Genomic DNA, 12,950 nt, shown 5'->3' with positions numbered 1-12,950 from the left:
CCGTACTAGTTTACTACACAAACATCTTAAACCCCACCACCACATTTCACTATACATTATTGTGTACTGCATTCCACTATAATACACTATAATCATTGCACTAGTACAGGGCTAAGGAAAATAATTTCATTTCATTGTCTGTACTGCTTATCCGATCTATACTCGGGTCACGGGGAGCCTGTGCCTCAGGCATCTCAGGCGTCATCGGGCATCAAGGCAGGATACACCCTGGACGGAGTACCAATCCATCGCATGGCACATACACACTCATTCACTCACACACTACAGGCGATTTAGAGACTCTAATCAGCCTAGAAGCACAGCCTAGACTGTGGGTGGAAACCCACCAAGCACATGCAAATTCCACAGTGAGCGGGAACGAGACTTGAACCCAGAACACTGGAGGTGTGAACATACTAACCACTAAGCCACCGTGCCTAAGGAAAATAATAGCAAATTCAAAATGTTAGCATGTATGATAGAATGTAATAGCTCTGGGCTTCATACTAACAAAGACCCACAATAGCATTAATGACAAACAGAATATAAGCAAAACAGCTTTGAAAATTAGGCACATGTTTAAATTTGGATGTTTAAACACTTATCTGGCTAGCATTAGCATACAGACTCTAAAACTGATACTACCTCTGTTTTTGGCTATAAGGTAAATAATAAACAGAGACACGCTTGCAGATCATCAGTAGTTTATTGAAAGTTGAAAACACATTCAGACGGAACCTGCTGAAGCCAACGGGAGATCAACACCCGAGCCCGAGCGGAAATACAGGCTGGAGGAGGAGGAGGTCAACTAAATGAAAAATGGAAAAAAAGAAAAAAAGTGCTAACTTCATAAAGCTGTATCCAAAAAAATGAAGAAAGAAATAAAAACAAAAAAAGCGTAAACCGGCCGTGCAAAGTGGTTTGTGACAAGGAAATAAATTGAGTGTGGAATACTGCAGGGAGGAAAACAAGCTCGGCTTCAGCAAGCCGCTCTCCAACTAAACAAAACGTACGCTATCGTAAAGACAGTACTATTCTGGGATCATCAGTACCACTAACACTGCCTTACCATCACACACGCTGTTAGCAACGAGCTAAAAGAACGGTTCAGCCCAAAAACGAAACGTACAGCATACATTCGATCAGCCAAGTTTCACACTGGAGCTATGAGGCTAATGTAACTAACAAGAAACACACTCTTACAGCTACCAGTTTAGCATGACGCATTGTACGAAACACTTGTCTATAAACATCCACAAAAAGAACGTCACAGATAAAAATGTAAAACTGTAGTTTTTCTACCAACACATACTTTCTTCATCAGTACATTACAGTCAGGTAGGGGGCGGGGCATAGGTCTTAAAGACAGGGCTTGTACATTGGGAACACTTGATGTTTATATTAAATTTAAAAATAAAAAGAAAAGACAATCTGCTATTCAATAATTTTTTTTAATGTATAAATGTCTTGAGGTGAGCATAATGCTAATCTGGTAGCTATAATCTGTATAAACTGTTAGCTAGATTAGCATTAGTGTAATTCAAAACTGAGCTTCTGAAACTTACAAAAACAAACAAAAAAAAGGCGCACGTTTTATTTACGGCCGAACTGTTCCACATGACCAGGCATGTGCCGATCATTGATCACATCACGGTATTTAACGTCGAGAGGGAAAGAAAAATAATAATAAACGCTGGCTCCCCAAATAAAGTCTGTCTGTTTAGGAACACAGAACATGAACAGTGTCTTCTTAAGGGTCCGTACTTTGGATCTGTGAAGGCAGCAGCACCTGAGTTCCTCTCACTGAAGGCAATCCCATAAATCCTTTCACTTATGATGAAGTCCCGAAAGAGATGCTGCCGAGGGTCCAGTAAACAATAATATCGCAATAATATTGTTTAATTTAATATCGGCACATGCCCGAGTCCTGATGAGTTTAGTCCTTTTGTCTTTCACAGGATGAAACAGATCAAGAGAGAGACAGAGAGAGATGAGCAAAAGAGAGAGAGAGAGAGAGAGAGAGAGAGAGAGATGGGCGAGAGAACAGTTTAAGGCACCACCACTGTTTTTTTTTTAATTAACTAACAAAATAAATAAGTGTACAGTGAGCGTTTCTCTTCCGTTTTTTCTGAAGCATTGACGTTCATGTCCATTATAAAACGTGCGATTCAACAGTTCCCCCTTGTCACACTTCCATCTCTTTGTTCAACAGAAAATAAGCCACGCCCCCATTTTTCTTGCAAAGAAAACAAAATATAGGAAAAAACAAAACCCAAAAGAGAAAGCGATGAATTTTCAAAATGCTTCAGTGTGTGTGAGAGAGTTCTGCTTTTTTTTTTTAAATCTTTCACATCAAATGGTGGTTCTTCTCATCGTAGCTGTTGTTGATAGCCGGTCACATTCCAAAAAGGAAACAGAAAAAAAGAAAGTAAAGGAAAAAATTATTTTTTATAAATTTTCGGCCCATTGATGTGACGAAAGAGTGAGAGCGAGCACGGTTCAAGATGACTCCGCCCACTCAGCGTCGCGGCCCAGCGAAGCGAGACTCTCCACTACCTCGGCCTGAACCAATCGTGGGCCTGGAGGAGGACGGGGGTGGGCCACGCCCGTCTCGGTCACGCCCCATCCCGTTACCCATGATGCCCCTGGGACCACGGTCTCCGCGGCGGTTGTCTCCTGTGGCCCTGGTTTCACGCTCTCGGGCGGCCCGGGTTTTCTTCTCCTCAACGTTCAGGCGAACCTCACCGCGGAACATGATTGGCTACGAACACACAACACACTCCATTATACACACACACACTTCATGTCTTGTATGTTACACCGTACTTTAAACTTCCTTCAATTTGCACATTCATATTATAATCCTGCCCACTCCTGCCCTCACACGTTTAACACACACCTTGGCTGCCAAAATCCTCTGCACAGGATCCGAATCATCAAACACAACAAACCCAAAATTGGGCAGTTTCCCTCCAACACCCTTTGTGTTGATGCGCATCTCCACCACCATCCCAAACTCTGAAACACACACACATTAAAGGAATAGTTCAGGCAATAATTTGCCTTATATACAGCCGACTAACTAGGATAAGTTTCATGTATTTGACAAGTATTTACTCATGAAAAATTCCTTGAGCTCGCCCTCATCTATGTCATGTGGAAGATTTCCCACAAACAGCTGATGACTGTCAGGGTGACGCACAGTCCTGCGCCCTTCAGTCTCGCCTCCCTCAGATTCCCCACGACCTGTGGGTAGACACACAAATTCACAAATCCAGCATTTCATATTAAATTGAAATCACATTAATCTGTTAATTAGGACACCATACCCCAACAGTTTTTGTAGCACTGGCCTCAATTGCTTCGTAGGACACATATATGCAAAATTACCTTTAAAGCCGAAGTAAGGTTTCCCACCCTGAGCCTCAGCTGAAGCGCCATCTAAAGGAGTGTGCACACACACACACAGGTTTAACAGACAAACATTACTGTCTCATTATTCATAACTAAACAACATCATAATAAAACTGGGTCTTAGAGCTTGTGGGGTATATACCTGGTCTAGGTCCACGTGGTGTAAACCCAGGTCTCTCACGCCGCTGGTCTCTAGGCAATGGAGCATGAGAATCCTGCTTTACCTCCACTCTGGGCTGGAAGACAAAAAAGCGCACACAACATTTAGAACACCACAATTATATATGCAAATCATTGTACTGAAGGGTGTGTGCATGTGTTTAAACCCATGTGTCTTACTGGTATACTTGAGGCCTTCACTACATGAGGCGGGATGCCAGAGGTGGGTAGAGAGCCACTGGGTGGCAGATTCTTGCTCGTCACAGAGGCCCAAGAGAATGGCTGCACAGATGATTGACAGCATCATTAGCCAATTAGAAACATCCAATTATATCACGTCGTAAGAGAACGATTGATCAAATAAGAAATCGTTATCAAATAGCAATCGTTATAAGTTTACCTAACTAATAACTTCTGATGTGATGATATTTACGATAAGTCTGGAGATGTAAAAGAATGTGGAAGTAATTTACATAAAATGGAATTTAAGTGCTCTTCCCTCATTGGTTGATTTTATACACACTCACCTTGGGTGGTTCGGGGGTCTGAGGGGGTGGAGTCGGGGCTGATACTGGGGTTGGGGGTTTCTCCTCTAACTCTTCTGGCAGTTTTTCTTCAATATCTGGCTCAACCTCCTCAGGCTGAAGCTCTCCCTCAGCACTAAGGTCTGTCTCTACCTCCTGATTGGCCTCAGGCTCAGGCTGGGGTTCTGGTTCTGCCTCAGGGCCCGCCTCTTCCTGCTGCTCCTCCACACCATTACTGTAAAACATTTAATGTCTTTATTTATCTGACAATCACCATCTTTGATGTTTCTAGCTGACACATTTCTGTGTATGTCTGTCTGTGTGTGTGTGTGTGTGTGAGAGAGAGACGGACAAGTGTGTGTGCAATTGAACAAGTATGTACCTGACTGGTGGAGGCTCATAGTAAGGTGCATTCTCCTGTGCAGGTTCTGGGGAAGTGTGGGTCTCCACCTGCTCTTCCTCTGCCTCCTCTTCCTCAGACTCTACACACACACACAAACACCAGTGTTACCAAGTTTACCTTACAAATTTTACAACTGCACGTAATTCTCTCTTTATAAGGTGTGTCTTTACTGCTATATCTCAACTCATTAACACGCCATTCATCAGGATCAGTGTGTCTGTGCGTTTACCTCCTAACTCTGCCTCAGAGTCTCCAAACACTTCCTCCTCATAGCGGAAAATGTCATTGTGTACATAGAACTTGTTCACTGCAGAACCCTGAGACAGAGAGTGAAAGAGAAAAACAGACAGGTCACAATTATAGAATGTGACCAAATCAGATTTATTGATCATGTCATCAAATACACATACTTCCACAATTATTGCTATGGTAACCAAGGGTTTATGTACAAGGAGCAGTACAGGATAGGAAGCATGTTATTTGTTCCTCCCCTGACCTGCCCCCTTCACTGCAAGACACATGTCCTAAAGCCTTAAAGACTTCAGGGGTGTGTGTGTGTGTGTGCTTACCTCAGGTGCAAGGACGAAGGTCTGCATGAACCTCCTCATGGGTTGTCCTCTGTTGGACAGCTCACCCATCACCTGCACCACCACCCCGTCCCCCAAAGTGGCGTGAGCGTCCACGTGTCGGATCTTAGTGTGACACTCACTGAACTGCAGGGACATCACCTTCTTATGGATCTCCTGCACACACACACGGCTTTATTATGGATTTGCTACACAACTTCATTTCTATAGGTTTTAATACACAATAACACACACCTTATATACATCTCTGATCTAACACACATACACAATTATTACGGTCACTTTAAGGTTATTTTAATCATTTTTGCTTCATTTGCATGCCTCTCAACGGCATCATTTTATTTTAAAGTTTTCATTTCCTTAATGCAGCATGTGCCACACAAATTAAACCTAATCTGGTATTCAGGGTCCCATTAAAGAGGAACAACGTAGCTACAAAACCAGAGTTTCTTGATTTCTACTTCTTCTGGCTTAAAGTAATATTTGAATTTCAAATCCCAGTGAGGGAAATGTAAAATAGTGCTCTGAAGGAGTCACATGACCACACCAAGCAATACACTTTCTCCCTCTTTCTCATACGCACGCACACACACTTACTTTCAGTTTTAGTTTCACACATCTGCACATTATAGCTTTGTGTAATGGTGATATAGACGATGGTTTATGCCTATTTGTTTTTTTTCGTGTTGTACTCACAGCCTGACCGTACACGGCTTCCTCGGGTTTCCCGCTGCTGTCCAAACCACCGTGCACGTATGATGAGTTCCTTCCATAGAACCTGAGAGAAAACAGGTTTAGCAAAAAGTCAGATAACTAGAGGGGGAAAAAGTGTTACAGTAATGAACATTGAGGCACAACTGTAATGAATCTGATTGAACAGAACACTGCAGCACAGAAACATCTGTACACCAGACTGAAGATCAGACACTGACTAAACTTTGTAGGACCAAAATGTTTGCCAACGTTTTCCAGACCTAAATGTCATCACGGTAACAAAAAGTCTCGCCGCAATTCTTTCAGGAAGCCTGACTGTCATCTGCCCGTGTCATGGTCATCAGCATCACTGAAATTACCCGCAATTGCACCAATAATCCATAATAATCCATCACCTGTGTGTGACGTACCCACTAAGGCTGCGTGATGTAATCAGATGTTGGTGCTTGATTACTGTTATAGCATGCACATGTTCTCCTCACTCTCAGGCACTAATACACGTGGTGATGTGGACTCTCAGGCTGAACTCGTGTAGCGCTCGCTCGGCTTAACTCGTCTCACCTGTGCAGGTAATCGGGCGCTTTGTTCAAGAGTGTGTAGTACTGCCTGACGAACTCGCGCCCTACGAGCAAAGGGCTCGGTTTCTCCATCACCATCTCTTTCAGGTCACCTGGATGTGGAATGCTGAAACACACAAAAATTCATAAGAAACTACAGGTGACAGTGTTCCATTAAACATTACACAGAGAAATCACCTTCACCTCTAACGTGTCTTAATACAGGAGTTTGCGTTTGGAAGAAAGTTCATCAATTTCTACCTGCTCGCTTGGCGCCTGCGCGACACGTTCTCCGCATTCATCACTTACCTGTTTATATTTTGGGGTAAAAACAGATGTCTTTCACACCGACTAAAGACAAAATTTCTGGCTGCAGGAGGCAAACCTTTTAAACTCCATTAAGTCAGTGTGTTTGCATTATCCACCCAAACCTTTAGAATGAATCAGACTGAGTTGGAATGGGACTCCACACGACTAAATAGGTACAAACCTATTAATATAAAGCTCTAACACACCTGAGACCTGTTTCTACTGACAGACAGACAGGTAGGGAGGCAGAAGACACAGCGGCCAGGAGACGGGGAGGTAGACAGGAGTCAGACAGACAGGCCGGGGTTTGTAAATCTAACTGCGCACTTTCTCCACTCCTCCTTCTCAGCTTTGTGAACAGGCGTCACGCGCAATTCAATTAATCGATTAATCGGTATTTAATCCGCGAGCCCCGCTGATAATGATCGATTAATACGAATCGAAACGGTACGCGGAAACTAAACGTGGATTACGTGAGTTGATGCTAAGATAACAGGTTAAGCGGTTATATCACTACACTTCGATAAAACAGTAATAGAATAAAATCCGAGCAAACCGGAAGTGGAGATATTTATTAACCGAAATCTGCTGTGCGCCATCAGCCTTTAGCTACATTAGCATTAGCAAATACGTACGTTTATATTTACGGCTTGTGTGCATATACTTTCTCTTTTTTGTTGACATGTATACTGACTGTATCACGCATATCAATGTGAAATACAGTTTTGTGAGTAAATCCAACGTCTGAAGTACAGTTTTTGAGGAAAAAAAGAAATGACGCTAGCTGTGTAATGCTAACGAGCCTCGAATCAGACTGCAAACGTTTTTGTTGTTTTGTTGTTGTTTGCTTGTCCGAAATCGACACAGTGTAGCATAAACGATCAATTTTGATGGAAATACGGTTATTTGGGGATTCGTGTCGTTTACGGAGGTGATGTGAAGAAATTTAAGAACAAAAAAACGACGGAACAGGCATGCGAGGAGACAAAAAGGTCCGAATCCCAAACGACTCCCTGCACTCTACACACGCACCCTTTGCAAAGAGAAGGAAAAATGGCGCCCGCGCACTGCCTAGTGCACTTATATATTGTCAAAGAGCAGTTTGAAATACGGCCCAAACTGGACACTAACTCGAAAAGGATTAAATACTCACCAAAAAACGAAAAACGGCACTCACGCGGACTGCTGTGTGTTCACGGAAGCTCCGAGGGGGAAAAAATTGTAAACGGTGTTTTGTTTTTGACCAGAACTTCGTTAATCGGAGACTGGTTCGGTTTTTTACGTTTCTGATATAAACACAAATACACAGAGCTCTTCGGCCGGCTCTTCTCCCCCCTGCGGCGCGCGCGAGGAACCCCCAGTGGTTATTCTGGTGTGACGCCTTATCCTGCCTCCGTGTACATCCTGCACCCTCAAGGACCACTTTTATGGGTTACTGTAGATGCGCCTGATTTAAGTAACTCTCACTGGAGGAAGCTAGCTCACATGATATCCCGCATATCAGTAGATTATATACAGTGCAGCACGACATACTTAAATATATTTGTAGAAATTGTTTGAATAACGATTGTTATGTTGTTGTAGTGAGAAAACGTGATACAGATTTTTCCCCCTCGCTAAGATCAAATTCAAAGTGTGTAGGTATATAGAATTAGAAATCTATAGTATAACTTAAATCACCAGTAGCGCATAAGAAACTTCTAAAATCAGGCACTCGAATATCTACCTAAATATCTGTCTGTCAACCGCTTCCGACTCATCCAATCAGATTGTGACAGGAAACCAAGTGGATGCAGGATGTTGAAGAGCCGCATAATTCAACAGCACACCGGAAAAGACGTAAACACAGGAATACTTTTTTTTTTCGTCAGCCACCGCGGAAACAGTTTAAATTATAAATTTATATTTAATCGAATGACAGTATGTTTTTTTAATGAAGGGGGTTAAAATATATAAATAAAAAAACTTTAGTTTCTTTCATAATAATCAGGAAAATTCTGTCTACAAAATATGTGACTAGGAGATAAACAGAATTATAACAGTATAATAACAGTTTACAGATTTGTATTGTAAATAAATAAATGAAAATAAACGAAAAAGAAGTGGTTGTTTTTAACTCCGTTTATTACAAAAATATATTTATACAAAAAAAATGCTCTAACATTTTGACATTTATACCGTTATTTACGATACGTTGCGTTACTTTAGCGCAGTGTGTGTAGCTGTGTCTGTTCCATTAATTCTGAGTGATTATGAGTTAATGGGTTTAAATGTGAAGGCAGTGTGTCTCTGTCGCCCCCTAGCGGCTGTCTGCAGAACTCTATTCGACTCCGCCCATTCCCATGGTAGTGAAGGGGAAATGAACCAACTGACTGAAGTCACATCACAGCATGTTATTTCCGTCAGTATTTCTCCAGTCTAAAGCAAACTATTTAGGCTTGTGTAAAGAAGTCATGTTGTTTTCTGCAGTAGACTCTCAGCTAACACTAGCTACAACTGATGAGAGTTTATTCCTCTTTGACTTTTAGCTAACACCTGAAGCAGCGTGGTGAAGTTACTTATTAAACCAACTCCATTGACAGAACGAGTGGACAATAAAAGAGCAAATTTTAACCTCAAAATTAAATTGAGCATAAATCCATCCATTGTCTATACCCGCTTTATTCCTAATTAGGGTCACAGGGTCTGCTGGAGCCTATTCCAGTGCACATTGGGCGAAAGGCAGGGTACATCCTGGACAGGTCGCCAGTCCATCACAGGGCCACATATAGACAGACAACCACACCTCCTATGGGCAATTTAGAAGAGAGGCAGAGCCAGTGTACACCAGGCAGAAATCTACTGCTCACACTTCAGCTCTGATTTTCACACAATGGAGACTTGACCAGAAAGGCTTCAATCTCACACAATGTGAGTGAAAGTCACTGTGCTGTTCACACGTATACACAGTCAGCAGTGTGGAGCTGTGGTGTTGTGTGATGCTGCACAGCTGTTCCTGATGTTGATGTTGATGTCTGTGTCTCATCTAGAGTGTAAAATCCTCAGTGATGTTTTTAATGCTCTGCAGCAGGGTAGAGAAGCAGGGCCGACCCTGAGGCCTCTGAACACACACACACACACACAGTGCTCTTTAAAACAGTAATCATTATAAACCAATGTGTGTGTGTGTGTGTGTGTGTGTGTGTACCTCATGCCAGCACTCATACATGATGTTGTAGACATTAGGTGGTGCTTTGTGTGGTTTGTACAGTCGCACTCCCTGCGTCACCTCCTCCACAACCTCAGGGTTCGGACGGTTCCCAAAAGGAGTGCGACCTTCAGAGAACACCTCCCACATTAACACACCTACACACACACATACATTATCTAATTTAAATGTAACAAAGCATTTAATTATAATCATGTCAAGAAACAATTTGAATTTAAAATCGTCTGTGTGTGTGTGTGTCTATATGTGTGTGTGTGTGTGTGTGTGTGTCTGACTGGGATTTTATTATATTTAATATATTTTTCCATGAATGTGTATTCAATTATTCCCAATAGTCTATTCTCTACATTTCATAGCTTTTCTCTTGGTTGCGCTGCTTCCAGTAGTGTATATTTATGATAAGAGTATTTATCCAATCATATTTCAGCCAGTGGATGACATCATGTGTTCCCAGAGTGAAAGAAAACCCTAGGCCTTCAGAATCAATAGTGCAGGCGCCCGTAGCTTAAAATAAGTGGCAATGAAATTGTTCCATTAACCAATCAGATTCCGAGTTGGCATCACTGGGGCCGTCTAGCAGGCATACGATTACGTCAGCAATTTCCCGTCCTTTGATTGGATAATTGGAGTAGTCAGAGGCAGTGAATCGCACAAACCAAATAAAATATATATTTTTTAACTCACAATGGCTGACAGAGGAGAAGAAATCGATTTGGTCACAGACATCCTTACAAATGCATTTTCAAGGCAAACTGTAATAAAATTGACTATTCCTTGTGAGGTGTGAAATACTGTAGCCTAATTTCTTTTTTACTATTTAACGGTTGATTACTATCTACTGCCGTGGGGTCATAATGATGGTATAGAGGTGGATTAATTCAGGAAGGACACCAGTGAAGGCCTAGGTGTGAAATGTACGGCCCACCACTGGTCTTTATGTGTCTGTGTGTGTGTGTGTGTGTGTGTATGTGTGTGTGTATGTGTGTGTGTGCGTATATGTGTGTTTGTGTGTGTGTGTGCGTGTATGTGTGTGTTTGTGTGTGTGTGCATGTGTGTTTGTGTGTGCGTGTGCGTGTGTGTGTGTATGTGTGTTGTGTGTGTGTTTGTGTGTGTGTGTGTTCATACCAAAGGACCAGACGTCAGATTTGCTGCTGAACTTGTTGTAGTGCAGTACTTCAGGTGGAGACCATTTCACTGGGAACCTGGAGCCCATTGAGCTTGTGTACTGATCATCCAACACATACCTGCAGCACACACACACACACACACACACACACACACACATTCTTGATGTGTTTTTATAATGAAGCCATTTATTGTCTTCATCTTTAGCAAATACTTTAAATATCACCTGACATTTAATACACTTTTAATACAGACCTTGTGTGTTTGTGTGTGTTGTTCGTGTTGTGTGTGTGTTTGTGTGTGTTGTTCGTGTTGTGTGTGTGTTGTTCGTGTTGTGTGTGTGTTTGTGTGTGTTGTTCGTGTTGTGTGTGTGTTTGTGTGTTGTTCATGTTGTGTGTGTGTTTGTGTGTGTTGTGTGTTTGTGTGTGTCGTGTGTGTGTTTGTGTGTGTTGTTCGTGTTGTGTGTGTGTTTGTGCATGTGTTTTAATGAACATGTCTGACCTTGCCATGCCAAAATCACAGACTTTCACCACATTCTTCACATTCACCATACAGTTCCTCGCGGCCTAGGTGTGACACACACACACACACACACACACACATACGTGTTGTTGTTATTATTATTATTATTATTATTATTATTATTATTATTATTATTATTATCATTATTATGTGTGTGTATAAGTTTACAGGCTACTATGTGTTGTTCTTAATGTAATAATATATTGGTACAGTATAACACGTAATAATAATAATAGTAAGTGGTGTGTACCAGGTCTCTGTGTATGAAGTTGTTGTGTTCGAGGTACTGCATGCCCTCACACACATCCTGGCACATGGCCAACAGCTGCACACACTCCAGACTGTTGCCGTGGTGACGCAGTACCTCCAGCAGACTGCCGTTCTCCATGAACTCAAGAACAATGCAGAGCGGATTCTGCTTCGTACACACACCATAGATCTGTACCAGCTTAGGGTGACACATCCTCCTACACACACACACACACACACATACACATATAGACACACATAAACACACACATATAGAAACACTCATACACACACACACACACATACACATATAGAAACACACATACACACACACACATATAGAAACACACATACACACACAAACATATAGAAACACACACATGCACACGCACACATACACTCACACATTTTCACACACACACACACACACATACACATATAGACACACACATAAACACACACACACACACACGCACATACACATACACATATAGACACACAAACACACACATATAGACATACACACACACACACACACATGCACACGCACACATACACGCACACATTTTCACACAAACACACACATACACACATATAGAAACACACACACATATAGAAACACACACACATAGAAACACACACACACACATGCACACATACACGCATTTTCACACATTTTCACACAAACACACACATACACACATATAGACACACACATACAGACATTTAATATATTTATATTTATGTATATATATTTATTTATATTTATATTATTTATCGCTAAAGCTAACCTTAACCACAGTTACCAAAAGTATTTGAAAATAAAACAGTTTTCCGGCCACATGACCACACCGGACGGACAGCTATTTCTATCCTCATGGGGACATTTTGCTCCCTGACAAAACATAACACCATCTCCTTTTAGTCTTAATCCAGGTCTTTAACATCACAATTCTCAACATTCACGAGTCTCAGAGATTTACAGAACATTCCCAAAACACTGCAGGGTGTTAGATTCAGAGAAATCCTTTTCTTTTTACTCAGCAGACACTTCCTTTTTCTAAATAAAGTTCTGCAAGTTCTGGCTTTTTACACAAAAGGCAGAGTGTGTTCAGTGGAGATTGGTCAATAAATGAATCGTGTAATAAAGCTGCTGTGAGTTGCACCTCCTGAGGGAAT

General features: G+C 41.8%; 2 protein-coding genes across 5 annotated transcripts in view; both read right to left on the bottom strand.

The window, feature by feature from the left end:
* Positions 1-687: 687 nt before the first annotated feature.
* Positions 688-8,046, bottom strand: g3bp2b (G3BP stress granule assembly factor 2b). 2 transcript variants are annotated; one of them, XM_058410729.1, is made up of 13 exons: positions 7,821-8,046; positions 6,363-6,485; positions 5,784-5,865; positions 5,070-5,243; positions 4,730-4,817; positions 4,480-4,579; positions 4,101-4,332; positions 3,754-3,855; positions 3,557-3,650; positions 3,391-3,441; positions 3,118-3,246; positions 2,900-3,018; positions 688-2,761 (listed from the first exon to the last, which is right to left on the bottom strand). In XM_058410729.1, exons 2-13 carry the CDS (start codon positions 6,455-6,457, stop codon positions 2,519-2,521), a joined length of 1,509 nt encoding a protein of 502 aa, XP_058266712.1. In that variant the 5' UTR covers positions 6,458-6,485; positions 7,821-8,046; the 3' UTR covers positions 688-2,518. The 2 variants fall into 2 exon arrangements, with proteins under 2 accessions (XP_058266712.1, XP_058266713.1); XM_058410730.1 differs by lacking the exon at positions 7,821-8,046 and adding an exon at positions 6,874-7,691.
* A 708-nt stretch (positions 8,047-8,754) lies between these two features.
* txk (TXK tyrosine kinase) overlaps positions 8,755-12,950 on the bottom strand; it is a 13,146-nt gene continuing 8,950 nt past the window's right edge. For all 3 annotated transcript variants that reach the window (XM_058410726.1, XM_058410727.1, XM_058410728.1), the window contains 5 exons: positions 11,773-11,989; positions 11,502-11,566; positions 11,001-11,119; positions 9,855-10,012; positions 8,755-9,767 (listed from right to left, as the gene is read on the bottom strand). In XM_058410726.1, the coding sequence (XP_058266709.1) occupies positions 9,693-9,767; positions 9,855-10,012; positions 11,001-11,119; positions 11,502-11,566; positions 11,773-11,989 (634 nt within the window). In that variant the 3' untranslated portion in view covers positions 8,755-9,692. The remainder of the gene's footprint in view (positions 9,768-9,854; positions 10,013-11,000; positions 11,120-11,501; positions 11,567-11,772; positions 11,990-12,950) is intronic.

This window comes from Hemibagrus wyckioides, linkage group LG15 (genome assembly GCF_019097595.1).
Source record: "Hemibagrus wyckioides isolate EC202008001 linkage group LG15, SWU_Hwy_1.0, whole genome shotgun sequence".
Taxonomy (NCBI): Eukaryota; Metazoa; Chordata; class Actinopteri; order Siluriformes; family Bagridae; genus Hemibagrus; species Hemibagrus wyckioides.
This window is presented reverse-complemented; position numbering and strand designations above follow the sequence as displayed.

What these genes read in the sequence shown, in the direction of transcription:
- g3bp2b (XM_058410729.1), bottom strand. Translation starts at nt 6,457, where the DNA reads ATGGTGATGGAGAAACCGAGCCCTTTGCTCGTAGGGCGCGAGTTCGTC. An exon ending in AGACCCCCGAACCACCCAAG is followed by an intron (nt 3,856 to 4,100) that starts GTGAGTGTGTAT and finishes TCATCTGTGCAG; the next exon opens with CCATTCTCTTGGGCCTCTGT. An exon ending in AGAGGATTTTGGCAGCCAAG is followed by an intron (nt 2,762 to 2,899) that starts GTGTGTGTTAAA and finishes GTGTGTTCGTAG; the next exon opens with CCAATCATGTTCCGCGGTGA.